This window comes from Scleropages formosus, chromosome 4, assembly GCF_900964775.1.
Source record: "Scleropages formosus chromosome 4, fSclFor1.1, whole genome shotgun sequence".
NCBI lineage: Eukaryota > Metazoa > Chordata > Actinopteri > Osteoglossiformes > Osteoglossidae > Scleropages > Scleropages formosus.
This window is the reverse complement of record NC_041809.1, coordinates 31,529,885-31,556,122: the sequence shown is the minus strand read 5'-3', so window position 1 is coordinate 31,556,122 and position 26,238 is coordinate 31,529,885. Positions and strand designations below refer to the sequence as shown.

The 26,238-nt window shown below is 44.4% G+C and overlaps 2 protein-coding genes across 4 annotated transcripts; both read left to right on the top strand.

Moving 5' to 3' along the window:
- Positions 1-633: 633 nt before the first annotated feature.
- Positions 634-7,328, top strand: ube2b (ubiquitin-conjugating enzyme E2B (RAD6 homolog)). The gene is made up of 6 exons (XM_018751596.1): positions 634-796; positions 4,195-4,275; positions 4,847-4,872; positions 5,230-5,319; positions 5,845-5,933; positions 6,759-7,328. The coding sequence occupies exons 1-6, from the start codon at positions 753-755 to the stop codon at positions 6,885-6,887; spliced, it is 459 nt and encodes a 152-aa protein (XP_018607112.1). The 5' UTR covers positions 634-752; the 3' UTR covers positions 6,888-7,328.
- A 4,448-nt stretch (positions 7,329-11,776) lies between these two features.
- Positions 11,777-26,238, top strand: LOC108934456 (filaggrin-2). 3 transcript variants are annotated; one of them, XM_018752315.2, is made up of 10 exons: positions 11,777-12,024; positions 12,119-12,261; positions 15,096-15,165; positions 15,575-16,058; positions 18,939-20,712; positions 21,130-21,158; positions 21,386-21,547; positions 22,195-22,261; positions 22,629-22,736; positions 23,249-26,238. In XM_018752315.2, the coding sequence occupies exons 4-10, from the start codon at positions 15,601-15,603 to the stop codon at positions 24,176-24,178; spliced, it is 3,528 nt and encodes a 1,175-aa protein (XP_018607831.2). In that variant the 5' UTR covers positions 11,777-12,024; positions 12,119-12,261; positions 15,096-15,165; positions 15,575-15,600; the 3' UTR covers positions 24,179-26,238. The 3 variants fall into 3 exon arrangements, with proteins under 3 accessions (XP_018607831.2, XP_018607832.2, XP_018607833.2); XM_018752316.2 differs by having other exon boundaries at positions 15,548-16,058; XM_018752317.2 differs by lacking the exons at positions 11,777-12,024; positions 12,119-12,261 and having other exon boundaries at positions 14,501-15,165.

Sequence of the window (26,238 nt, the reverse complement as noted above, 5' to 3'; positions counted from 1 at the left end):
TTAAGCGCAGTATATTGGGAGGGTAATTCATGCATCCCAACCTAACCCCCCCACGCGTGTGTAACTCACTTGAGCCCTATTGTTGCTAATGTTTTCGGTCTCACAAAACCTGACACAAGTTGTTATGCTCCAGTTGAGCAAAGACATTGAGTGATTGACACTAAAGAAGGCCGTGATTGAACAGTCAAAATCGCTACCAAGAGCTGGCGTTAAGTGGGGAGGTACGAGCGCGGCGCGTGAAGCGGCCCTCGCGCTCAGTGGGCGGACTGGCCTCTCATCAGAGAGGAGGCGCGCGCGGTTCCGACCGCGAGCTCCTCCGCTCAACCACCTGTCAACGTTCCCAGCTCGAGAGCCTCTGCAGCACGGCGACCGTCTTATTTTTTGCTTGGATCGAACCACTCCGCAGTTCCGGGCAGGGGAGTCCTCCTCGAGGCCTTTGAAGCACACCTTAATTCGTGCGCCCCGAAGCAAAAACCCCCTTTACGCGTGTCTCTCCATTTTAAACTAAACGCTTTCGGCAGTTATTTAAGCATGACCGTGGACTTTTGGTTATCTTACATCAATTCCCATTTCATAAAGGACCGTCCAAATCGAACGTTCCTGCCTCCCCTCTCCCTCCCTCCCTTGGAAGTGCATGACGTCACCGGGGTTGTTTGGATGAAGAAAAAGATACGAGCTATTGAATAATTTCCGAAATACACCGGCTCGGGGGCGGCTTTATGATAACCCTTGACATTTTAAGGTTTTGAACCATGTCTACCCCGGCTCGAAGACGACTTATGAGAGACTTCAAAAGGTAGTGTTCGCTCACGCCGGCGTTTCTTTTTGACACTATTGTTTTTCTCGGTGGCACCAGCGCTGCTGGGCCTGACGAGACGTAAACTGACGGAGGAGGAGGAAGCGACACATTAAGTTTCCGTCGATGGTCTCCCGGCGATCGCCTTCGAGACGCTTCGCTCCGCTCGGTGCTACACACACAGAGTAAAGCCCCCGAGAGGCCGGCAGAGGAGAGGCGGGAGCCCGAGCGGGGATGTGCTCTGCTCACACGCCGCTCTAGCGGACTGCCGCGCTGGGGCTCCTTCCTCACGCTGCAGTCGCTTTCGCTTCGCTTCGGGCCGAGCCGAGCGCTGCCACCGCACCGCGCTCCGACTAGTCTAGTACTACTAGTCACTAGTGTCCGAGTGACAAGTTTTATATAATTTAATAACAGAGAGTCTGGGCAGGCTGCGTCCTTAAAATTTCAGTCCCCATCTCACACCGGCGTTATTCATTTATTGTTGTCAGAGACGGGATCAATAATATATTTAATATATTGTCATGTCTGCCGGGCTGCATTCTTGAAATTAATATTAAATAGGCGCTTACTTAGTTGTATTCACGAGTGTGGTACTATGGTATTACCACAGACACCTTGGTGCCTGACTGTTATCTGCTCAGCAAGCCTCTTATTATTTTCTTTATTTATTTATTTATTCATTCATTCATCCATCCCGTTGTTATTACAAGTGCAAACCTGTCATCTTTGTCCAAGGTGGCTTATCAGATTTACAGTGATTTACTCTCTTATACAGCAAAGTGATCTTACTGTGTCAATTCAGGGTAGGGATCTTGATCAAGGACATTGCAGCAGGAGGTCAGTTTGATTCAGGAATGTTCACATTTTAAGGACCAACCCAAACTACTACGCCCCCTGCTGCCCCAGTAGGAGTACAGGTGAATACGGTACAGGTGAATGCTGGGTACCGCATTATGAACGCTGCCGTAAGTGTCGGTACCTTAAAGGCTGTGTCAGTAAGTAGGAAGTGTGTCTAAAGAGACGGCGATAACTTTTCGGTTAATTTTCTTACACTTCTCTTTCGGAAAATCATTGGTGAAATGCAACCTGAGTGCTAACGACACAGCGAGGTAACCTTACAAATAATCATAACCCCTGTTAAAGAATTGTGACCCCCTTATGGTTCTTATTTTTAACATGGAAATCAGCATGAGCATCTACGAATAATTTCCATCGATGTGCACCCTTACGTTACCTTAGGTTGTCCTCCTATGATTGTTACCCTGTCTTCTGTATTCTCACATCCTTAAGTCTCCTTGAACATCAGCTGAATAAATTTGAAAAAATAAAAATCTTAGAAAATATGTCAGTATAACTGATTTATCAAGTTATAATTTTAATCTAAGAATCAGGCTGCGTTTAGAGTACGTAACGGTACTTTTTTTAAGCTTTTCAATAGCTTTATTATAGTTAGATGTATTTAAAGAGCATAGTTAATTACTCCAACTTGCAAGAGTACACCCATTAATACTGAAACAGAACTAAACACTCCAATAAATAATGACATGCATATTCTTGGACAATCATCAACAGTTGGAAGAGCTATATAAGTGATGACCTTGGGAAGCGTCTGTGTCCGACTCTAGTGCTGAGACATTAGTGCTCCAACACCCAGAAATCCGCACATGGACCATGAACAGAGAACACTAGACGAGGTTCTTGTCACATGTTGGTTTGCCACTCCTGGCTGTAAAAGAACCAGGAGCTTCACACAACTTCTGAAACAGCACATTATCTGCCTGGAGAAATGGGTAGGAAGCAAACTGAAAAGCTCTCATCCTGCTGGATTGCTCACGTGCTTCAAATCTCCATATTTCCACAGTGGAGCTGTGTAGAAAGGCGGTCCAGCCAAGGATGTTTCTGAATACGTACGCATTTGTCCGTCACACCAGTTTCTAGATGTACAGTGCTTTGCTTTCATGCTGCATTCCATATTGCTTATGTGTTTTTCGCCTTCTGAACTGACCTTCTGAGTAGGGAGTCCACGGGGGGTATTTGATTTGCCTTTGCTTTAACACCTGGCAGCAGAATTGTTACTGATACCAGTCCTGTCAAATCTTTTTTCAATACTGCCATGTGTCACCGGTACCCTTTGAGAAATACGTTAGCCTTGCCACATGTTGCCACTACTTTTGAAAAAGCTCAACGAAAGAGCACTGTTTTTTGTATATTCCAGGTTCAGCAGTTTTTTTTGCAATAATGCAAATAGATTGCATTTGTAACCACCTGGTTATACTGTATTTTAACTGTTTATAAATGAGGTTAGTTTAATTAATTTCTGAAATATTTGACCAACTCAGTTCATTTGTACCTTTTGCTGTTGTGTGACAGGATCACATGCAGGTTTTAGGTAGTTACAGGATACGCTGGGAAGGGCACTGATGGTTACGTTCTGTAAATAAACTCAACTATAGCTATAATAAATAAAAATACTTTCTCTCCTTTAATAGTTTCATTAATTTTGAGCTACTTTGTTTTTTTGTGTACGCAATTTAAAGTGACAAAGTGGAAATGTTTTCGAACTCTTGCTCATTGCTGATTCTTGATATAAATGAACCCCTTAAACTTGTGCAGCGTCACTCATTTTGTTATTTCTCAGTATCACTCAGGAACATCAGACAAAACCAGCGTACACTGAAAGTTAGTTAAGCTGGTCCCATGCTCCGATTCTGCTTCGGTGTGTTTAGGTGGCATCTCTTGCCTGGTTATGTAAAGGTCGCGTTTGCTCTGGGGAGGAGAAAAGTTAATCTTTAAAAAAAATAGGTGAATGAAGAAAATGTATTTGAAAATAGCTAAAGTTGGGGAATATCCTATTCTTGAAAAGTTAGAAGTCAACAGTTTGTAACACGAGGAGCTTGTCCTCTGCAATTTGTTGTCCAGCGGTGTAGTGTTGAAGGCTGTGTTAGGAGGAGCAACATTTTGCTGTGTCTTCAGTAGCAGTGAATGCAAACATCACGTCATCATTTACAAAATCGTAGCAAAAGTCTGGGCAGTAAAACGCTAGAAGTACATTTGTACTTTTGCTTATTCATTCTGCTGCAGAGACATGATAAACAAGTTTGCATTTTGGAGCAAAGAAGCGAAGATCACTAAATAATGCTGCTGTTGGCATAAACCACTGATAATATGAAGGCCCAGGAGCGGTTTATTCATGATGAAACCTTCTGTAAAGTTCTCCGAAAATGAGAACACTTGAGCAAATTGTTTGTTCTGTGAGTGATAACACATCGCATCATTACGCTATGTTTTTTTTTTTTTTTTTTAAAAAGGGGGGGGGAGATGAGGTTGTTGACATTTTGAATGTAAACACTGACTTTCATTATAAGGAAAGGTTTTTGTTTGGCGTGTTTGTCTTGTAGGCTTCAAGAAGACCCTCCGACTGGTGTTAGTGGCGCTCCATCAGAAAACAATATCATGCTGTGGAATGCAGTTATTTTTGGGTGAGTAGATTGAATCCATCCTTCACACTGCTACTGAACATTTTAAATGTTAACTTGGCTGATTGAAAGCATCGTCTTCCGTCTTGAAAATAAAAATCTACCGGGAAATTTACGGGAATATGCAACACATACAGAACAAATGCAAAGTTTGTAGTAAAGGAAGTAAGTGGCAAGTGCATGAAGGAGTTATGTTCCTGATATTGTCCTGTACGTGAAATATAGGTATGATTGGGGTGTCCTAGGCACGGAATTACAAGAAGTCTCATTGGTCTTCCTTTGATGAAGCCTTCATGAGAAGTCTAGGTGCTAATACATCCAGATGAAATATCTCTGTGGAAACATAAAATATTCAGTATTTTGGTTTGTCAGTAGTAGCTCCTGTCCAGAGTCACTTCTAAGCACTGGGTTAGGTTTTGGAAGTTCAGAATGAAAATTGCTTCCTCTGCAGATCATTTCTCAAACTTCCTTTAAGTTTTAAGTTTCCTCAAATGTAAGTGTCTGCGAAATAAATTAGTTGAAACGATGACAGTAGTACTAATATAACTCACTTTTAATGTCTTGTCACTTCTAGACCTGTTGGGACCCCATTTGAAGATGGTATGTTGATCCCCCCCCCTTTCGTGTACCTTATATATTGACGTATTGATGAACCTGCATGTGTCAATCTGTTTCTACTGACTGTCTCATCTGTTTACAAATTTCTTTCCTTGGACACAATTAGACCTTAGTGAGAATGAGCATGAGAAAAAAGAACAGCTGAATGGTGCTTTAATAAAGAAAAGTCAGTCCTGCTTTCAGGGCTGAATATTCATAAGAATAACAATTCATAACAGTGTCAATTTTTTTTGCCGGCATGATTTAAAAATTAATTGAGTTTTTCATACTTTATTAGCCTGTGGAGTATTTTTTGGAACATTGCTATTTTTAAGCATCCTCAATTTCTTCTGTCGGCAGGAACTTTTAAGCTTGTAATAGAGTTTTCAGAAGAGTACCCAAACAAGCCCCCCACAGTTCGATTCATCTCTAAAATGTTCCATCCAAATGGTATGTGATTGTTCACACACTTTCACAGAACTGGACTGTGTGTGTATATAATGTAATAATATACAGTAGTACTTTTGCATCACAAGGCCATTAGATCTTATTTCCCTTGTTGAATTGGAGTCCTAATTCTCCAGTGGAAAATGTAGTTATTGATGTGTTCATTCAGTTTTTGTTATTTATATTGCTTATGGCTGAACTCAGCTCTGTAATAAAGAGGATACATGAAAAATATATGTAAAAAGTATATATGAATGACAGATAATCATATGTGTCAGCAAAAGAAGGGGACTGAACATTTTTAGTTCTTGGACATGAAGGCGGTTGACTTCGAAGTGTGTTGAACTGTATCATTAATAACGGGGCTTTTCGGGTAAAATTTTTTTTTTTTTTTCTTTTTTCCCCTCTTATCCTATATATAATGAAAACAGCACATCATAACCAAAAAAGGAATGCATGGTTCCAGTGTTGTATTTTTCAGAATGAAAGTACATTTCATATTTATATGCCATGTCTTCTGCTCTGTAGTTTATGCAGATGGAAGTATATGTTTAGACATCCTTCAGAATCGCTGGAGCCCTACATATGATGTATCGTCCATTCTGACGTCTATCCAGGTCAGCTGAAGATCTCTCTTCTAGCAGTGCGTGCTTGTTCCTTTTAATAATGTGAAGTGTTGGTGCAGTGGTGTGTGCGTACTGCTGTGACTCCAAATTGGATTTTTATCACCGAGTGTAATGCCTTGTCTCTTCAGAGTCTGCTCTGTGGATATCTGAAGGCAGACGTTTGTGTCACATTTCAGTGTGCTGCACCGTTGTCATGGTTTCAGAGGTGATACTGGTAACCTCAGTTTGAAAGAGGCAAAGATTTTGAGACAGAAATCCTTGGATATTTGATCATCGATCGAGTGATTTCACTTTAACAATTTGAAAAAAGTTCATTTTCATGACTTGCTGTGTCTGACTTGAGTATAGTGGCCAATGCTTGGCAAGTTTCTTATTATTTTTCAAATATGAAAAATTCTTGCCTTTTAAGCACTGAGAAAATCTGATTTTAAAAAAAGGTGCAGAATATCAAAACAATCCAGGACAACTTTAAATCTCTTTTCCTTCTCTTTTCTCCACTTTTGTCACTGTTCTGTTTTAAGATGAATAAATTTGTGCTGCAGAGAGATTCACAGAGCTAAATAATCCTCATTCAGTTATATAAAATAAAATGTGTACATTTTGGGAAGGACTTTCAAAAAGATAACTTTTTCTAGTCTGCCTTCATCTCAAATGTCAATACTATGGTTTTGCAAGTGTGTCTTAAGTAGCTCTTACTCTCTTTAAACCCAGGACGTGTAATTGTTAATAGATATACCGTAGGCGCAGAGAGCTCAGCATAAGCACGTTTATCCTGACGGCCGTGCTTTCCTCTCCCTCCCCATCTTCTCCACCAAGTCCCTTTTGGATGAACCGAATCCCAACAGCCCTGCGAACAGCCAGGCTGCACAGCTTTACCAGGAGAACAAGCGGGAATATGAGAAGCGCGTGTCTGCCATCGTTGAGCAGAGCTGGAGTGACCCATAACACCGAAAACATGCACTCCCCTCGTCACTGTTATCGAATCCTGCTTTTCTTTTACCTCATCAAGAAAGAAAATCAATAACTGAGGAACAATTAAGTGCCACCATTCGGGGAAATTAAAATACAGTAGGGACTTTTACTTGCTTGCCAACACGTTTGAAGAAACCGACCTTTGAAGTTTGTGTTGTTCATTTTTTTTATTGCATGATGTGAAATAAGTTATTGCTAACAGAATTTGTAATATCTTTTTGTTGGAATCATGTTACTGTTCAGTTTCTTTTAATTTTAATAACATTTTCTTGGTTTTAACAACTGTTTTGGTTACAGTATTTCTTGTCCCATTCGTAAAGTGACAGATATCAAATTGTTGCTGAGAAAGAATTGAAATTTTACAGTATCGGTCTTGTAACAGACACATAAATTGATGTCATCTACGTTTAGTGACCAAGAGCACTGCAGTAACGGAGAATAATTGGCGTCGTGTCACTGCAGGCGGAAGCTCCGTCTTGGCTGACTACTGAATAAACACCCCCTACACAACTGACAGTGGGAGATGCTCTTCCAGTTGGTGCTAGTTCTCCTGCATGGTGCTGTGTGACCTGTAGTGTATCATGAAAGTAGAGTGTGTGTCGGGGGAATGCGGAACCTGCCTTTGAGGTGTCGGAGTGGGCATTAGGGGGTGTTGGGGCAGCCAAGACTGGTACAGAATTGAAAATTACTTAAAGATGAAATAGGGTATATGGAAATTTAAAAAATGTAAAACAGACATTCAGTAAGTAAAGGTGTGACTGGCATCTTATATTGATTGTACTTTTGAAATATTTTTTTCCATGATTAAAACTAGTGTATATAAATGATACTAACCACCACTGTCTCCATGTCTTTTCAACAAAGCTGAGAGCTACAGCAAATTGAAATGAGTGGATAATGAATCTTTATAGAAAGTACTTAACAACTGTGTGTTCCTTGCTGGTTCGTAGTTTTCCAGAGCCTGTCCTGGAAACATACGGTGCAAGGGTGATGTATGGATGAGTGACCCATTGTAAGTATTGTATCTACCAGTGTAAGTCACCTTTGGTGAATAAGGTGTGTGGGCTGATAACACTACATAGAGTTCATTGGAAGTCGCTTTGGAGAAAGTGTCTGCTAAATACACACACACACACACATTTTCAGAACCGCTTGTCCCATACAGGGTCACGGGGAACCGGAGCCTAACCCGGTAACACAGGGCGTAAGGCCGGAGGGGGAGGGGACACACCCAGGACGGGACGCCAGTCCGTCGCAAGGCACCCCAAGCGGGACTCGAACCCCAGACCCACCGGAGAGCAGGACCATGGTCCAACCCACTGCGCCACCGCACCCCCTACGTCTGCTAAATAAATAAATGCAAATGTAAGGCAGGGAACACCTTGGACAGGATGCCAGCCCATTGCAGGGTAACCACGCACTCCATAAAGGACCATTTAGTCATCTCCAGTTTGTCTGAAACACATCTTTGGTGTATGGGAGGAAACCAGAGCACCCGGAGGTAACTCATGTGAGCGCAGGACAAAAAAATGCAAACTTCACACACAGAACAGGGGTCAAACTTACGTCCAATCATGTAGCCCAGGCACTGTCAGACACTTATGTGAACTTTTGCACCATCATGCTGCCAATATTGAAAGTATCTCTTTACGGTACTTTGTAATAATGCGTTTAAGGTTCAGTTCCGTGTGTGCGCTGTACTGTTGTACAGTAATTAGTAATTTCTTTAGTAATTCTTTTGACTCATGGCCAACACATGTAACTAGATAAATACAGTGTGTAAAGTCCATTTCATAGACGCCATTGCAAAGATTCCGGTGGGTCCAGAACAGCTGGGTGACTTTTAGGAATGAGGGATTGCATTATAATTTTCCTCACCAGAAATAATGGAAATGGTTTCTTCCTTTACTAAAAATTTATCTAATGGACCTGTGAATAAATAAATCAGTTATTTCCCTGAGTTGAAGCTAATTGACAAAAAGCATAATCACATCTTCTGTTAATTAAATGTTTAAATTATGAGACTTCTAGATGTGTCTTTAAAAAGGAAATATTAAATTGAAGCCAGTTCATTTTAATATTCATCCAGTGCCATATAAAGAAGGTGTCGTGTACGAGAGGCGATGTTTCAGAATGCGAGAGACCGAGAGAGGAAGTAAGTCACTTCGCGCTGTTCAGTGGAAGGAAAATCCAAAAAATGTACAATGGATGGAAAGTTACCCCTCTATAACACATTTTTCTGGCTACGAATCCACACTGACATATATCTTTTGTTATCAAAGTGTGATATTTCTTGTGCATGCTCAATAAACAGAAATTAAAAAAAAATAATAATAAAAAGTCGAGATCTGTGTGGAACGGTAAGGCATTTTGTGAAAGACATCGTTCAAAACACTGAAAGAAAGCAACCCTTAATTCCCACACAGGAAAAACCCAACAAACTCCAGTTTAACAACGAACCACGTGGATTTGAGTGTACGCAAAGGGAGGGATTTCTCATTTAGCTACAACATTGGCCAAAGTCTGGGTATCCTGCTGGGGGAATGAGAATCATCACTAATGGTCAAATTTACAGAAAGTTCCCAGGGTAATTCAAGGAATCTCTTTGTGAAATACGTTTTTTTTTCTTCTAAATTTTTTACTCTTTCACCATCCATGGAAATAATCATTACTTTCAGAAGCAAAAGAAAATGCTCGGTCTATTCAAGACAAACCAGTGAGAGCCCGCCCACTTTTACCAGGGTGAAGTGACAACAATAACCTGCTGAGTGGTAGGAATGCTTATGGGAATTTTTTTGGGAACTTGTGAAAGGTTTTTCTTTGTTTTTAAGGTATGTGTTTAGTGAGGAGCTGACCTTGGCATAAATAGCAATATTTATGGCAGCTAACCTTGATCCCCACCCCACACCACCCCAGCGAAATCATCGCTGGAAAATATGAGTCATTTCTTTTATCGGAACACATTTTGACAGAACGTATAAAAAAAAAAAACCAAGAGAAGGAAACAATAAATCCCTCCTGGGCCGGCTACATACTCCACCTGTTCAGTTATTTCATCAACCAACTTACCAGTGGCTCTACAGGCTTTTGGAAACCTGCCCCTTCGTGCAGTTTTTGCACATGTGAATGTAGGTTCTTATTTACGTAAATGTATGGATCTTATTTGATTTCACTTGTGTAAAATCAGGAAGCACGACAGTATAAAGGCGCCTTACTTGATAGAGGATTTTACTGTGTTAGTAGTAGAGCCTGGGTTTCAACTGAAAAGGAACTGGAAAGGTGGGAAAAACAGAAGTAAAAATATTTTCACCACGGTCTTGCCAGAGGGAGTGGAATATATGTACATACATACAAAAAAATAGGGGGGTGGTACAGTGGGTTTGACCAGGTCCTGCTCTCCAGTGGGTCTGGGGTTCGAGTCCTGCTTGGGGTGCCCTGCGACGCACTGGTGTCCCATCCTGGGTGTGTCCCCTCCCCCTCCAGCCCTGTGACCTATGTTGCCGGGTTAGGCTCTGGCTCACCACAACCCTACTTGGGACACGTGGTTTCAGACTGTGTGTGTGTATATATATATATATATATATATATATATATACACAATAAATAAGATTATTTGGCACCACAGATTCTAGAAAACCAAGCACTCTGGAAAGCAGCTTTGGCTGTAAAAACTTTACAGTACAAACCTTATTTTATTTATTTTTGTATTCTCTTGGCTAATCCATAAACCATTCCTTGAAAAAGATGCCAGGGCTTAAAGAAAGTTACTTTCCTTTCTTTTCCCTCTTTGATTTAGTGACCGTTCAGCTGGAGGGACGACTTCGGAAAAGGACACGAGCGGCAGGACCTGCTGACGCCTAATGCGATGCCGGACCTGTCTAATTGTCACCAAACAGCAGTTTCTAGCTTTGAACGGCTGGTTGTTGGACATATTCGGATCTGTGTCCCGGAGGGCCGGGATCCTGCAGGTTTTCCCATGAATCCATTTTAATTAACACCTTCCCCACAGAGGAAAGCGCGAGTGAGCTGAACTCGCAAACAAACAATGACTTTGATGAAGCTATTAGGAGCGAAAAATCAGCCCGGTCTGTGACTCTGGAGCACCAGAGCCTGATCTCCTTCGTTCAGACACAGAGCTCATTGTCCACATTGTGACTCGCTTTGAGTGTATGATGAAGGGCTCGAACCGGTGTCCATTTAATCATTTAAAATTGGGGACAACTGGTAGCGTAGTGATTAGCGCTACTGCCTTCGGACCCAAAGGTTGCAGGTTTCAGCCTCACCTGTGGCTGTAGTACCCTTGAGCAAGGTACTTACCCTAAATTTCTCCTGTAAAATTACCCAGCTGTCTAAATGGGGGGAGGCGGTGCAGTGGGTTGGATCAGGTCCTGCTCTCCGGTGGGTCTGGGGTTCGAGTCCTGCTTGGGGTGCCTTGCAACAGACTGGTGCCCTGTCCTGGGTTTGTCCCTTCCCTCTCCAGCCTTATGCCCTGTGTTGCTGGATAGGCTCCCCGTGACCCTGTATGGGACAAGTGGTTTCAGATGATGTGTGTGTGTGTATCAATGGGTAAGTAAGTGTAACCTCAACACTGTAATTTGCTTTGGAGAAAAGCATCGGGTAAATGTAAAGTTATTCATTTAGCGCATACTTTTTTCCAAAATGATTTATGATGTTAATGTATCTACAGTTACTTACTCATTTGTATGGGTGGGTAATATTTTTTTGCTGGAGCAATTGAGGGTAGGTACCCTCCTCAAGGGCGCTACAGCGAGACGTGAGATTCAACCCTAAAACCATTGGGTCCAAGGGCTACAGCTCTAACCACTACCCTACCAGCTGTCCCCCCAGGCAAGGCCTAAAGACCAAAAAATAAACCCATATTTAATTTCTCTAAACATTAATTAATAAAACTCTTTGGGGGAGTGATGTGCTTCCATTTTTCAGCTCCCAACGTTGCCTTTTTCGGTCGAGCTGCGAGTGCTCCGATTCACGTGTTGAACGGAACCAAGGCTGTAGTTCCCTCTATTGTCCCCCAGAGGGCAGAGTGATTCCACGAGTTTCTCTTGGACCCGCAAACTCAGCCATGGCTCCGGCTGCCTCGCCCAAACTGGTGCGCTATCGATGCGCCGGAGGCCTTCTGGCTCCTCTCCCACTTTCAGATCATCATAATGACTGAATTCACATCATTATTTTCCGGTTCGTAGATAACCCGGGATCGAAGGCCCAGGGACAGCGCGGGGACAGCGCGGGGGCACTGAGGGCGAGAACAGCTTGCAGGCTCCCGGACCCAGGGCCAGAGGACGCTAAAGAGGAAGTGGAAATTTCCGAATGATATAAGCCGATAACCGTAACCAAGCTTCACATCACGCTCTTTTCTGTCATCTCCACCAAGTGCGCGCTGCCTTTCATGTCAACCGATTTGTGAAGTTCCCTCGTAATTGTGTTTGTGAAAACAGGCTCGAGATGCTAAAAAAATCTCGTTTCGCTTTTGGTTTTGTTTTGCACTTCTACCTTCTGCTTGTTCAAACATCTTCGCCGGAGCGCAGACACACGCGCAGGCACCCCGAGTGTCCTGTTTCTTTTTGAATTCAAGGGTAAAAGTAGGAGATAAAACACCGCTTTGAGGAATTTCATATGAGGAGTTTTCAACAGCGGCACGTGAGTTATGCGCGTGTGATTAATGTTCACGTGTCCAAAGCGAGGAAGTACATGTAAAATCCATAGAAACTGGTCAAAAAAAGGTGCACGAGTTGGAAAAATAAGCAAAATGCCACCATCCTTGGACGGCAAAGGCGGGCTCACTCCTCATGGAGTTCTCTAGAAGGGGTGGCACACCGGCCCAGTGAGTAGCACTGCTGTCTCACAGCGCCTGGGTGGTGCAAGAGGCTATGGGTTCGATCCCCATTCAGTTGCATGGAGTTTGCATGTTCTCCTTGTGTGGGTGCTCTGGTTTCCTCCCACAGACATGCTGTTCGGGTTTCCCCATAGTGTGTGAGTGACAGAGAGAGTGTGTTCCACTGATATATGGATGAGTGACCCAGTGTAAGGAGTGTATCTTGCAGTGTAAGTCACTGCAGTGAATAAGGTGTGTGTGGGCTGGTAATGCTACATAGTATCCATTGGAAATCCCTTTGGAGAAAAGTATCTGCTAAATAAATAAGTGTAAACAGCTGGATGCCACACTTTTTCACAGGGACAATTAACTCATCTTCATGTGACTACCTGTACCGGCACTCCTTCCTTTGCTTTTTTAACGATCTGTTTTTTTTTGCGTGGGATTTAATGGATCTGAGGCTCCAGACACGTGTCTTCTTCCAGGAAAATCATAATTTAAAACGCAAGAACCCATGTTCATAATGGTTTACGATCATCTCATATGACATAACATGACAGATGGCACCTTCAGACAGAGGGCAGTGGGTCACTTGAGTTTCGCTCTCCGGTCTCTCTAGCTGCTTTCTCAGGCTTGCGCTTTGCCGGGGGGGCATCTCCCTCTGCCTCCGAGCATTTGCAGTATCACACATCGCATTCGATCCCCTCCCCCCGACGCACCGCTGACGTGCTCCCGTTGGCCGCCCGTGCGGACCTCTTCATCGCAGCCCTCATTTGCATGACTGACCAGTTGCCTTCGTGCGACTTTCTGCATTGTGTAACGTTCCGTGTGACGTTCCCAGTAAAATCCACCGCGGTGAACGACCCATAGTTTCCATTTCCACAGCTATTCTAGGCCCCGGTTGCACAAGGGAGGTGTGCGGTAACCTTCCGTTCCCTTCGATGGAGGTCATGCCAGCGTCGCATTGATATCGGTCGTCAATGAGGGCAGCTCCCTTACATAAACGCCTATTGATTGGGGGAATGGAAACTGGGCAGAAGGACAACCGGCACCGTTTCTCCGTCTGCTCTTGCTCTCCCTGACCTTGGATCAGCCCGAGCACAACTGACATGTTACGTTGTGGTGTGTCCTTCTGCTGTTCCTCTGTGCGCCAGTGATCCCAAGGTGGGGAAGACTCACCTGCGAGCGTCCAGATTGAACGGAGGCGAGTGGGTGCAGCACGAGCGCTTTCGGCCCTTACTAATAGCGCACGCATTTGTGTGTGTGGCTCTTCATTGGAATTCAATGCAATTCTCAATGACTCTGTCTCCACTATGAATAAACATGACCGCTGCTTTGACATAATAGGGACGACCAGATCAATGGAGAACCGGGACTCTTCGGGAACAGGGATCAGTGAACAATTAAGGGACCGTAATGAGCTATTCTAAAACATTTGCATAAGACTACTGGTTTAGGGAAGGCTTTAAGGTCTAAAAACATGCAAAGGCTATTTTTTTCATCAGGGTCACTTTCTTAAAGTGGAGAAATTTAGGCCGTCGATATGTCGTGGGTAGTTATGGCAGAGGGGAGTGCGGTGGCGCAGCGGGTTTGGCTGGTGCCCGCTGTGTGGCGGGTCCGGGGTTTAAGTCCCGCTTGGGTGCCTTGCGATGGAGCGGTGTCCCGTCCATGGTGTTTCCCCTCCCCCTCCAGCCTCGCGCCCTGTGTTTCCACGTTAGGCTCCGGCTCACCGCGACCCCACTCGGGACATGCGGTTCTTCACGATGGTCGGTTGGTAGTTATGTCAGTAACTGACAAAATATTAAAAACGATAATGAAATGAAACATCTTTGCAAAGGGTGCGAGGTGTAAAACTGCGGTAGGGTTTTTGGAGTGTGAGCTTGAGTGAGCGTTTAAATCGCAGGCGTTAGATATTGATTTTGATGCATCCTAAGTACGTCTCATTAACACTAATATTAACAGAAGCAGCTGCTGTTTCACACCCCAAATTTTTGTTATAGAACAAAGTAAAAACGAGATCGAATGGAGCACATTTAATAACGGCTTTGTCCCGCGGAGCCTCGCGTTCGGGCTCGGCCGTTTTGCTGTGGGCAATCAGGCGCTCGGACAAGAATTATTGACATTTGCCCCACACGCGCTCCCCCTCAGAGCTGGATAATTAGCACCATGCGGGTGAGCTGGGGAAGGAGAGATATAATAAAGAAAGCGCAATGATCTTCAGCCCTGTCCTTCTGTGGGTCCTGCGAGAGAGAAAGCAGCACATCTGCAGCACTAACTACATGTGGCGGAAAGACCACAGATTGATTATCCTAATGAGCTACTTCAAATATATTTTGATTTTTATGCAGTTTCCCGGATACTGAAGACTTTTTGTTGTGATGGATGGCATTTTGTTGACAGTTGTATAAAATGGATACGGTAAGTAGTTTTTTGTGCGTGTGTGATTTTTTTTTTTTTTTTAAAAATCTGTCTATTAATGAGTTTAATTTTAGAACAAATAACTAAATGGAAAACGACATTGCAGCGACTGCACATGGTGTTTAAATGCATTAATTTGTACAGATAGATCATCAAATTTTAAATGACTAAACGACTTTCTTTGCATTTACGTCCTCTTTTTAGAATATATTAAGGAATGCGTTTAGTTTCTAAATTTGATTACAGTTTAACCTGTTTCTATTTATGTTTAAACAAACTTCTGCACTCTTACTACAGCAATTGCAGACAATGCGGCAGAATTATTTTGCAAAAATGAGCACGCCGACCCCACTGCTGAGCTGATGCACTGGGATCTTTATAGGTTTTTCACTGGAAAATGTGTGAACAGGTTGGCTCTGCCTCCCCACTGGGACAATGACGTCTGCGGTTCACAGCAAGAGCCCCATCCAGAGACCGCAGCACCGCCAGGTGACTCCCCACAAGGACTGCAGCCCCGGTCCGGGAGCGGAGCCGAAACACGAGGCCTCAGGCGAAGCTCCGGGGCGGGAGGGCTCGGTCCGAAGCGTCCCTCACTCCGCGTTCCCCGAGATCGCCCCCTGGGACCGGCATGCTGGAGCAGGAGTGGCCGCGGAACAGCTTTCCCCAGGGAAACAGCAGCTGATGGAGAAGTTCTTCACCCCGGTGCAGCAGTGCCCCAAGGTGGACCCCCACCATCAGCACCACCACCACCAGACCCACCATTATCAGCACCATCAGCATCACCCCCACTCGCACCACTCCCAGCACAACCATCACGACGCTCGCCGCCACCACGCCCAGCACCACCAACACCACCAGGGGCCGCAGTGGGCGGAAGAGAAAGACGATCATGGGTAGGTTGCCTCGAACCAGCGTACGGTGTCCCGGAATTGCCTTTACTAAATAGAGCTGTCCGAGCGGGACTCATTCTTATTTCCAGCACATCCACATTAATATGGATGCTTTCAGAACAGATGCTACATTAGTGTGCTATTATACGTGACTGAATAACTTATGAAAGGCATACTTTATCAATCTACAAAAAAGTCTTTTCGGGTCACTTCTGTCTTCAGGTTCCGCATTAAAATCCCGAGTGAGAAATGCTCTCGCGGTCTGGAGAGGATTAAAAAATTAACCTGAAACATGTTGAAAACTCTACTCTTTGTGAATTGCTTTGGATTGTAGACAACATAATAAGTAACGGATTCGTGATGAACTGTGCTGTAGGCCACCTCTGCAGCATCTCTCGGTTTTTCTGCACGTATTGAATTATTTGTTTACATAGCGGCAGGGTATCCATAGCAACCGTATCCTTTTGTTTCTCCAATTAATTCAGCTGTGTATTTACTGAGCAATTAAAGTAAAGCAGCGCTTTCAAGGGCACGACACATTCTTTGCGTTTCAGAGACGTAACCTTTTGGTCCAATTTCAGGTCCTTGTAAGACTCTAAAACTGTCAAAATCTCATTTATCGATAAAATTTGAGTTCTCACTTTAGCTTCACAGTTTCTTCTAAGACTGCTAAACTGGGGAGCGTGGAGTCTGAATTGAGGTAAAATTCTCACTGGCAACCCACAGTCATTTGAATATGAATATGAATGAATGAATCTCTCCAGCTCATGTATGGTGTAAATGTTCACGCACTGTAACTTCATGATCTTCCCCAGATAAGCCTTTGTTCAGCCGCTACTCCGGCATTGTATGCGAATGCTTGTTTGTGTACCTTATTATAAAAAAAAGAAAAATTGCAGGAAGGTTATCGGGATTCGTCTGTCCTGAGTTTTGTGCACCTGCTCGAGCGATGAACATCGGTGCATAAAGTGGAAAGTAACAAACCAGGTTTACTTCAGAATCACATGTCTGCAACCACGTCTCTTTCTCCTATGTGACGCACAAATTGTATTTTCGCTGAGATGCGCGTCGCTTTGGAGAAAAGCGTCTGCTAAATGAATAAATGTAAATGTAATATGAATAAAAAGGGGGTGCAGTGGCGCAGTGGGTTGGACCACTGTCCTGCTCTTCAGTGGGTCTGGGGTTCGAGTCCCGCTTGGGGTGCCTTGCGACGGACTGGCGTCCTGTCCTGGGTGTGTCCCCTCCCCCTCCGGCCTTACGCCCTGTGTTACCGGGTTGGCTCCGGTTCCCCGTGACCCCGTATGGGACAAGCGGTTCTGAAAATGTGTGTGTGTGTGTGTGTAATATGAATAAGGCGTACTCTTAGGTTCGTTTTCCACTGGAGTTTATTTTGTCCCGAGTCCAAAAGAACAACTTTATACACGAATTATGACTGTAAACCATGTACTTGAAGGGTACGCGTGAATTATGCAATATCAACATAGTAATATTAAAATACGCTGTGACACCAACTGGGATGAACATAATTTGCCCTAGTAATTTTGGCTATGGTTCTCAAATGATCATCAAGTTATCTTCCTCATACTGGGAGCCGTAGTCTCTGCATGACAAGGAAAACATGACTCTGATGACTTGCCAGCACATATTTTTGCTGGCCAGATGCAGTTTGGGAGTCCTGCAGACCGAGACTTGAATCCCTCTTTGTGTGCAAAGCCTATAGCACAGCGGTAATCTCATTAAGCAATTTACAGAGCGATTTTACCTTGGATTTAAGCCTTTAGTTTATTTATGCTTGGCTTATGTGGAATGAATGCACACCAGAAGAGGTCCCATTCTGCACAACAGATTTTTTTGTACCTGCGCAGCGTGTGTCAGGATGACTAACGTATTTGGCTAGTCTGCAACAGCTTAAAGTAGCCTATTAAAAACGGTCATTGTGCTGGATATCCTCAGTACAGCACTAAAAATATTTTTTTATCTTTCCAGCCAAGAATACGTTCTACTTAAATAATAGTATATTTTACTCAAATGATAAAATAGTATTATTAAGCTTCGGTAAGTTTTAGGCTTAAAAATGCTCATCACTTCAGAATATGTCCTCCAACATTTTTTTTTTTCCCACTAGAATAAAAAAAAAAAGGACTGGGCATAATAATTCTGGTATTGTACTTTTTCACATTATCAGTTTAAATGGATTTTAAAATAATAAAATTGTAGGATACGAACAATAAAGTGTAATATACCAAATAATAAAACATGCTATGGACAAATGAAAGAATCCTTTGCTGGAACGGTCTAGCATTTAGATGAGGTGTGCGCCAGGCATGTGTGAGCACTGAAAACGACGCTGACATTTCTGATAAAGGTTCTGCTTGGGCTCAGGAGACAGGCTTGGGGCCAGAAGCAAGGGGACTCGAGGCTCTGTAGGTTATCTGGGTGCCGTGTGGATAAGGCTGAGGTGTGCCGGTGAAATATTTATAAAAAGGCAGGAGCTGCAGTCAGACAGGTACAAGGAGGAAAAGAGGAAGGGGAGTAATAGAGCCACGTTCCAACAGCACGTTGGGGTTGGAAAAGATCTCGTGGAGTTTATACTGTCTCTGAAGAACCCAGTTCAGGGCTGATTGAACTTTCTCAGAGTTGATCTAACACTGCCAAATTTCACTGTATGGCATGGAGGTTAAGGATAGGTGCTTCTCACCATCAGGTTTGGCTCTCTGGAGCTGGTCTTTGGTAGTATCTGCAGGGACAGTACTCAGCCTGAGCTGCTCACATAAAACATGAAGTTTCCTTGTATTAACACATCAGCTAAGAAAAATTGTGCATTTCTTGAGTCAGGTGGCTTCGCTAATGTTGCTGATGTTGTTGCCCCCTCCTGCTGTGCAGTTATGCCACACCGCGAGGCAACGCCAGTGGCCACCACCACCATCACCACCACAGTCACCACAGTGCAGAGTACCACCACGAACAGTCCCCTCATCCACGCTGCGGTCATCAGCACCATCATCGTCATCGTTGCCAGCATCATCACGGAGCTGATGTGACCACTCATGCCTGCACACATACCCCTTGTCACACATCTGCCCCAACTTCATCCTCCTCAACCTCCTCTTCTTCATCCTCCTCCAGTTCCTCATCCTCTTCATCTTCATCTTCCTCTACTTCCTCTTCTTCCTCCACGTGGTCCTCTGAGGCGAGCATCGACAATGGGAATTTTCTCATGGAGAGGAAACCCGGCCTCCGCCGTCCACAGCACTCGCAGTCCTGCACTGACATCTCCAGGGGCAGGTTGTTTGAGGAGGAAGATGAGGAAGATACACAGCCCTTGCTTGAGGATGACAATCATCTCTATAAGTCTGTCAGCCTCGAACGGAACTCGGCCCTTCGTGATGATGAGGATGGCCAGAAGAGCTCTAAAAAAGCCACGAAGGCTCTGTCATCAAATGTGATTCCTGCCAAGGGCATCCTGAAGAATGGGCAAGGTCATGGTGGATTGGCAGCAAAAGCAGGCAACTTCCGCAAAGCAAAATCCATGGAGGCACTCTCTCGTCAAGAGGAGAGGGTAGGAGCAGAGTCTGGGACTTGGGGCAGAGGAACAGGAAAGTCTAAGATGGATGAGAAGGACCTGCTGAAGAAAAGGGAGGAGGCCAGGCAGAACTTTGTCAAGGAGAAGCTGCAGTTCTCTGCCTTTCTGAATGAGATAACCAGACAGGTTCTCAGCCCCTCACGCCTCAGTTCCTTGGGAGTTACGAATACTAGCAGGCCATGCAGCCCTGGTCAGACCTCCTTGATGTCTCCGAGAGAGGAACGTCGAAGTGCTGGGAAGAATCTAGAGGATGGGAAGACAAGGCAGTCACAGAAGCAGCTTGACAGCCCCGACTCTGCTGGGTCCGGTGTCCACTCTGACTGCAGCAAGAAATCCCAGCCCAGTAAGCACCAGTCCCACCACCACCGTCACCACCACTCAACCTGCAGCACCACCCAGAACCTTCGCCATCACCCAGGACTCCACTTGCCGGACAGTCATACTGACACCAGCACCAGTCCCGAGAACAGCCCCTGCTTGGGTCAGGTGCAGGGCAACCGAGTGGCAAAGCAGCAACAAGCAGGGTCCGCCAGTAGATTGACAGATGGGACAAGCACTAGCCCAGAACTGAGCCCACGCCTGCCAAGGCACCACCCTCATCATCCCCATCATCACCTCCATCATTCAAATCATCCCCACACGCATCCACATCATCACTACCACCACCACCACCACCACCATGAAAGCTCACCTCAGCACCTTTGCCACCAAAGCTCAACTCAACACCCCCTTCACGACAGCTTACCTCAACATCCTCACCATGAAAGCTCACCTCAACACCCCCACCACAGCCCATCTCAACACCCTCACCACCAAAGCTCACCTCAAAACCTGCACCATGAAAGCTCACCTCTACACCCCTACCATCAGTGCTCCCCTCAACATCCCCACCATGAAAGCTCACATCAGCACCCCCAACACCTATGCTCTCCTCAACTTCCCCACCCCCCTATACAAGCTCAACATCCTGCCAGCCACAAGGCCACCCCTCCAGTGGCCCAGGAGCAAAAGTCACATTCCTACAGGTCTGATTCATCCCAGAACACCAGCAACCCTAATTTGGAGGAGAATCAGGTGGGTCACACCTGCAGGACGCACAAAACGATATTTTGAAGAGCGCAAACCTTTTACATTTCCACTTCTTTTACATGGCCTGTTGATTTCACAGAAACATTGTTTGCCATTGATCTGCCGGCTTTGTTTGTATGACTTAAGTCAGTTCATTTCACATCATTCACAGAAATACACACAGTATAATAATAATGCAAAGAGAGATTATTAGGGTTGAAATGAAATTCATGCATGATAAACACAAATAAGATTCATTACACACAAATAGGTATATGATTCATTCAGAAGTAATTCTTTCTTAAAGACTATTCGGTTAGTATTAATTGTGTACCATAAATAGTGTGGTTATTTATGCTGCTATAGGAATGCATGATTTGAAATCAGGAAATGAGTGTATAACTCCTCCCACTTTTTTGCCAGGAAAAAATGTCAGACGTAGACAGAATTCGGTGAGTTTCCCGTCTCTTCCTGTTGGCTTTATTTACGTAGTTACGTAAGACTGAGAGAAGGTTCTGCGGCTGTCTCGCAGTTGTTGAACAACAGCTCTGTATTGAACAGTGGAATAAAACAGCATTTCTTTCTGTTGAATGTCTTCTCCCCACCAGTCTTTCTGGCCTTTGTCTGCTCTGCCACTTACTGGCTCTAATCGCCTCCTCTCTCTGCCTCCTCCTTCCAGCTTTCTGCAGGATCAGAACCAGGATCTGCACCATAGCCTTCTGCAGACGGCTGTGCGCATGGAGTGCATGGGCGCCGAGTTTAAGAGTAACCACCAACAGCTGGAGGCGGAGCTTCAGAGGACCCGCGTGGAGCTGAGCAGCCTTAAGGACAAGTTCAAAAGGTCAGGGCTCATGGACTCTTGGATAAAGACATTTCTGAGAGGTGGGGAAGGCATTGCTGGTATGTCTACAGCACTCATTCCAGTACAACACACACAACAGAGACCTGCTGAGATTTATTGTAGGTGATATAATAAATAATACCGTGGGCAGTAAAGTGGTACAGCGAGTAGCACTGCTGTCTCACAGCGCATGGGTGGTGCGAGAGGACGTAGGTTGGGTTCCCGCTCAGTCTGTGTGGAGTTTGCATGTTCTCCTCTGTGTGGGTTTCTCAGGGTGCTCTGGTTTCCTCCCACAGTGCAAAGACATGCTGTTCAGGTTCACCCATAGTGTGTGAGTGACAGAGAGAGTGTGTGTGTTCCACTGATGCATGGATGAGTGACCCAGTGTAAGTAGTGTATCTAGCAGTGTAAGTCACCGCGGTGAATAAGGTGTGTGGGCTGATAACACTATATAGAGTTTATTGGGAGCTGCTTTGGAGAAAAGCGTCTGCTAAATAAATAAATGTAATGTAACTAAGCAAAATTCAGCTCAAGTAAAAAAAAAAAAAAAAAAAAAAAAAAAAAATTCTCCAGTCCTCATCTCTGTTGTGCCTCTTTTTTATTCTATATGCTAAACTGTCTTCCTTTCCCACCGCTTTGCCTTCTAGGCTCCAAGAAAATTACTCCAGTACTCAGCAGACGAACCATCTACTGGAGCAGAAGCTTCATTCTGTGGTGAGATTTGAGGTGTCCCCGTACAGCTGTAAAAAAATTCTGCATGCAATAGTAATTTCTTGCACAATGGCGGTACAACGGGTTTATTTACCCAGCGAGTTCATAATCCCAATGTGACTAATGACCATAGCTGGTTTAACAGCACTCAGCCAGCACACTCTTGATGAATCAGCTGGTGGCCTTGAAGAATAAATGGCCCGCTTTTATTTGACTCTGCGGGTTTCAAATTTCCTTGCTGCCCTTAGCAATTCATGTCACAAAATCATCACTTTATACTGAGCAGCGCATTCGCAGTTTCACAAGCTGTCACCATTCACATACCCCGTGGCGATGAGTCCTTCATAACGGTGATACCGATTCCCTCCAGGCTCAGAACATGGATGGAGAACGCGAGCATTTAAACCAACGCATCTCCGAGCTCACGGAGCAGCTATCCACTGCAAAGACGACCATCCAGACCCTGGAGAATATTAACGTGAGAATTTCTCACAGAGAAACGTGCTTGAAAATAAGCAGGTCACGCAAGTGGGGGACTTCAGGACAAAGCGGTTCTTTGTAACTCATAACGTACTGCATCGGTAACTTCAGCGTACCTTTACAAAGTACACCTTATGCTTTACCTGAAGAACAATGAAAAAAGAGGCAAGCATATTTTAAGAGTACAGTAGTGAAGAAGGCCAATGCAAATATTTAAGTGAAAAGGGAGCACACAAAAATGTGTGCTTTTGATTAACTGTGATGTCTTGAATGAAAAAGTAATTTTCCACACTATGCTGAAGGTGTTCCTGCTTTCTTCTCAGTGCTTTGCTCATCTGTAAATCTCATCTCTCTGTATGACATACCGGCTAAATATTCTATTCAGGTTTTAAAATTGGACATCCTTTATTACTAAGTTAGGGTCAGGTTCGGCAGCTAAGTATGGAAGCTGGCAAAATTTATATACTGTGTTTCTTGATTACAAGAAATTCTGTTTGTTTCTCCTTTTAGGTTCCTTCTCTGTTGCAGGAAGCACTGGAAAAACACTTCCAGTCTGAAGAGGCTGTCAATCAGTTCCTTCTCCAAGTGGCACCCCCTCCTGCTCAGTTCATGGACGGTGAGCAATTCGACAAAGTTCCCATCGTTGAGGATGTCCAGGTGTTGGGCCCTGTCATGGAGGAGGAGGAGTCTGACTGGTCAGAAGCTGGAGAGGAGGTGCAGTCATGTGGGCTAAGGGGTCCAGGAAGAGGTCAGCACAACGTTACAGCCTTTCTGCCGTGGAAGCAAGACCAGAGTCGTTGGATAGGGATGGAGCGAGACCGTAAGCGAGAGAGAGATACCGAGAGCGAGTCAGGGGGCGAGGAAGCCATCGGACGACCATCTCCTCGCCCCTTGCAGATCCCTCACCTCCAGTTCTCCATGCACCCTGAAACTTTGCCCGTCCCCATTGCTGACGTCAGCCTCACCCGCTTCAAAAGTGTCTCGGACAGGCCGGTGGGGGAGGGACGCGGGGTCACCGCCACGAGAAAGCTGGGATCCCCGATCCGCATCCTGTCTGCCAGCCTGGAGGAGATCCACACCACAAGCAAGCACCAGCAGCAGCGTCTCCAGGACCAGCCTGCCCCGGCCACCCTCAAGTGCACCGAAGCGCTGCTGGATCTCCACCGGGCAGAGGGGGGGGTACTCGAAGACTCGGATGAAGATGAAATCCTTTCCGCTTGGAAGATGGCGTCCAACAAAGGGTCAATCGGTGTGGGAACTGGGGACACTTTTGAGTCGAGCACCACCTTGGTCAGCTACCAGTCAGCCACACGGATGCTGAATCACTTCATATGTGAGCTCCATCCTGCAGAGATAGAGGGCCAGGGAAGGGTGGAGATCCAGGGCTGGGCTGGGGGAGTGACGGAGGACATGCTCAATGGGGAGAGAACCCAACTCTAATGCCTCACGCCTCATAGAACAATGATCCATGGCATAGATACCTTAAGTAGTTTTCTTCCTTCTCACGTCACGGTAGACATGCTGTCAAGTTGTGTGGTTATGTCAACAACTTCAGCACCTTCAAGATGTCTCGGCATCTTTCCATAGACACAATGAGCTAAGCTTCACAATCTAATCGGAATAACCGTAAATTTGATCCTGATACGTAAGATTAAGAACCGTAATCGTTAAAGCCAAGAGAAATAGATAGTTTCACTCTTTTTTAACGATTTTCCCATCTTGACCCGCATTACCGAAATAAAACGATACTCTGCATGTAAACAAGAAACCAAAGACTAAAGGTGTGTACATAGCTTTGACTCACTGAAGAATTTAAGCGTGATCGTTCACTGTTCTGTCCTTCACGGCACGAGTTTAAAGGTGTTACTGAACTCGTCTTTAAAACTGAGTGCTGGAATTGCATCCATTAGGTGTTTACCTATCCTATTCATCACCAGATGCCTTTTGAGGCCACAGAATATAAATCGGTTTTTGATTGTGGGTCCCATTATTAATTGTACGTGAGATCCGTTATGACCTCTCGCCTGTTTTTCTTCATAGCTCTGAAAAGTTTTCTTTAATAGCGGGTAGATAGGTATTAAATTAAATTATGGATAAACTACAAAATGTAGCAGTGGAATTATGTTTAAGACACCACAGTTACTTTTCCATCCCGTGCTTTAGCTGCCAATGCATCACGTGAACATTTTTGACGTAGAAAAATGCACAGTACTACACTTTTAGCATTTACACATTCGCAGACCCTCACAAACCTCCTTTCTTGACTCCAGTAAATGGGAAGTGTCACTGAAGGGGTTGTCTTTATTCTCAGAATAAGCAATTAAGATTCCTACGAGTTAAGGTTCATATTCCATCTAGCAATGAGCAAGACCTGGGAAATATGCTGATGGAGTTGTTTGCCTTTGGGGGTTTGATAATGAAAGCAAATAAGTGTAAGCTCACTGCAGATGCCTTTGTCCTTTTGCTACTTGTTTTTCCATCTACCTCAATTCACCATCCAAAAATGAATAAAATAAAGTAAAAACAGGGAGCTGCTGCCAATATTTATGGCAGGAGAAACTCGAATGCAATCAGCAGAAGTAACCTTGATACTGAAGGCCAACTCAGAAACCTTGCATCAACAACTGTAATTTCCTCTTATTATTCTTAACAGTGTTATACCTCCATCCTTATCAGCTCTTTTAGCTCTGATATATAGACTCAGTGTTGGGTTTGCTTTGCACTGATGCATTTTTTGATGCAGCCGCCCCCAGTAACTGCCGGTGCCCTGAGAAATGATTCCTGGCAATTCTGTGCCATGTTTGTTTGTTAAATATTTAGGAATAACATTTTAGATATGTAGTTAAATATATGGGTTATCCTTTCCTCATTGAACTGTAATTAAAAACATTTGTTTCCATGCTAGCAGATTGGCTGAATTATTTTCATTAGTTTTCTGTGATTTCCATATGACGGTCTTCTTAGTTCCACCGAAAGATTTTCATATTCCCAACATACTTCAAAAAAAAATGCAGGACGTCGTCGGCAGGAAGTGCTGCGATTTCGTGTGGATCTATCAGTCATTCGCTTTTGCTGCCATTTTTTCTCTATGATGGATGGATGAAAGTACTGATTGTAAACTGTAAAGCAGGACAGGGGTGTTGTAATGACATCATAGTCATCTATGAATAAAAACATCATCAACACCCCAGAACCACAGATTGCTGAAAGAGAAAAGACCAGTTCCCATTGTAACATCTGAAACCCAGGAATGAAGAGTGCTGCTGTTCATTCATTCATTCATTCATTCATTCATTTAACGAACTATAATTGATCAGTAGTGCCTGATGTTTTACTGTGTGCACTGTAGCAGGATTGTATTGCTCTGTTTGCTGATACACTCTGTGACCTGTACAACATGCCACCTGTTGTCAGCCTGTCAGTGCGACACTGTCTGTTATTGAGACGTACCACCTGTGGTCCTCAGCTTACCGTGTATTGATCCATCAATAAAGTGAACG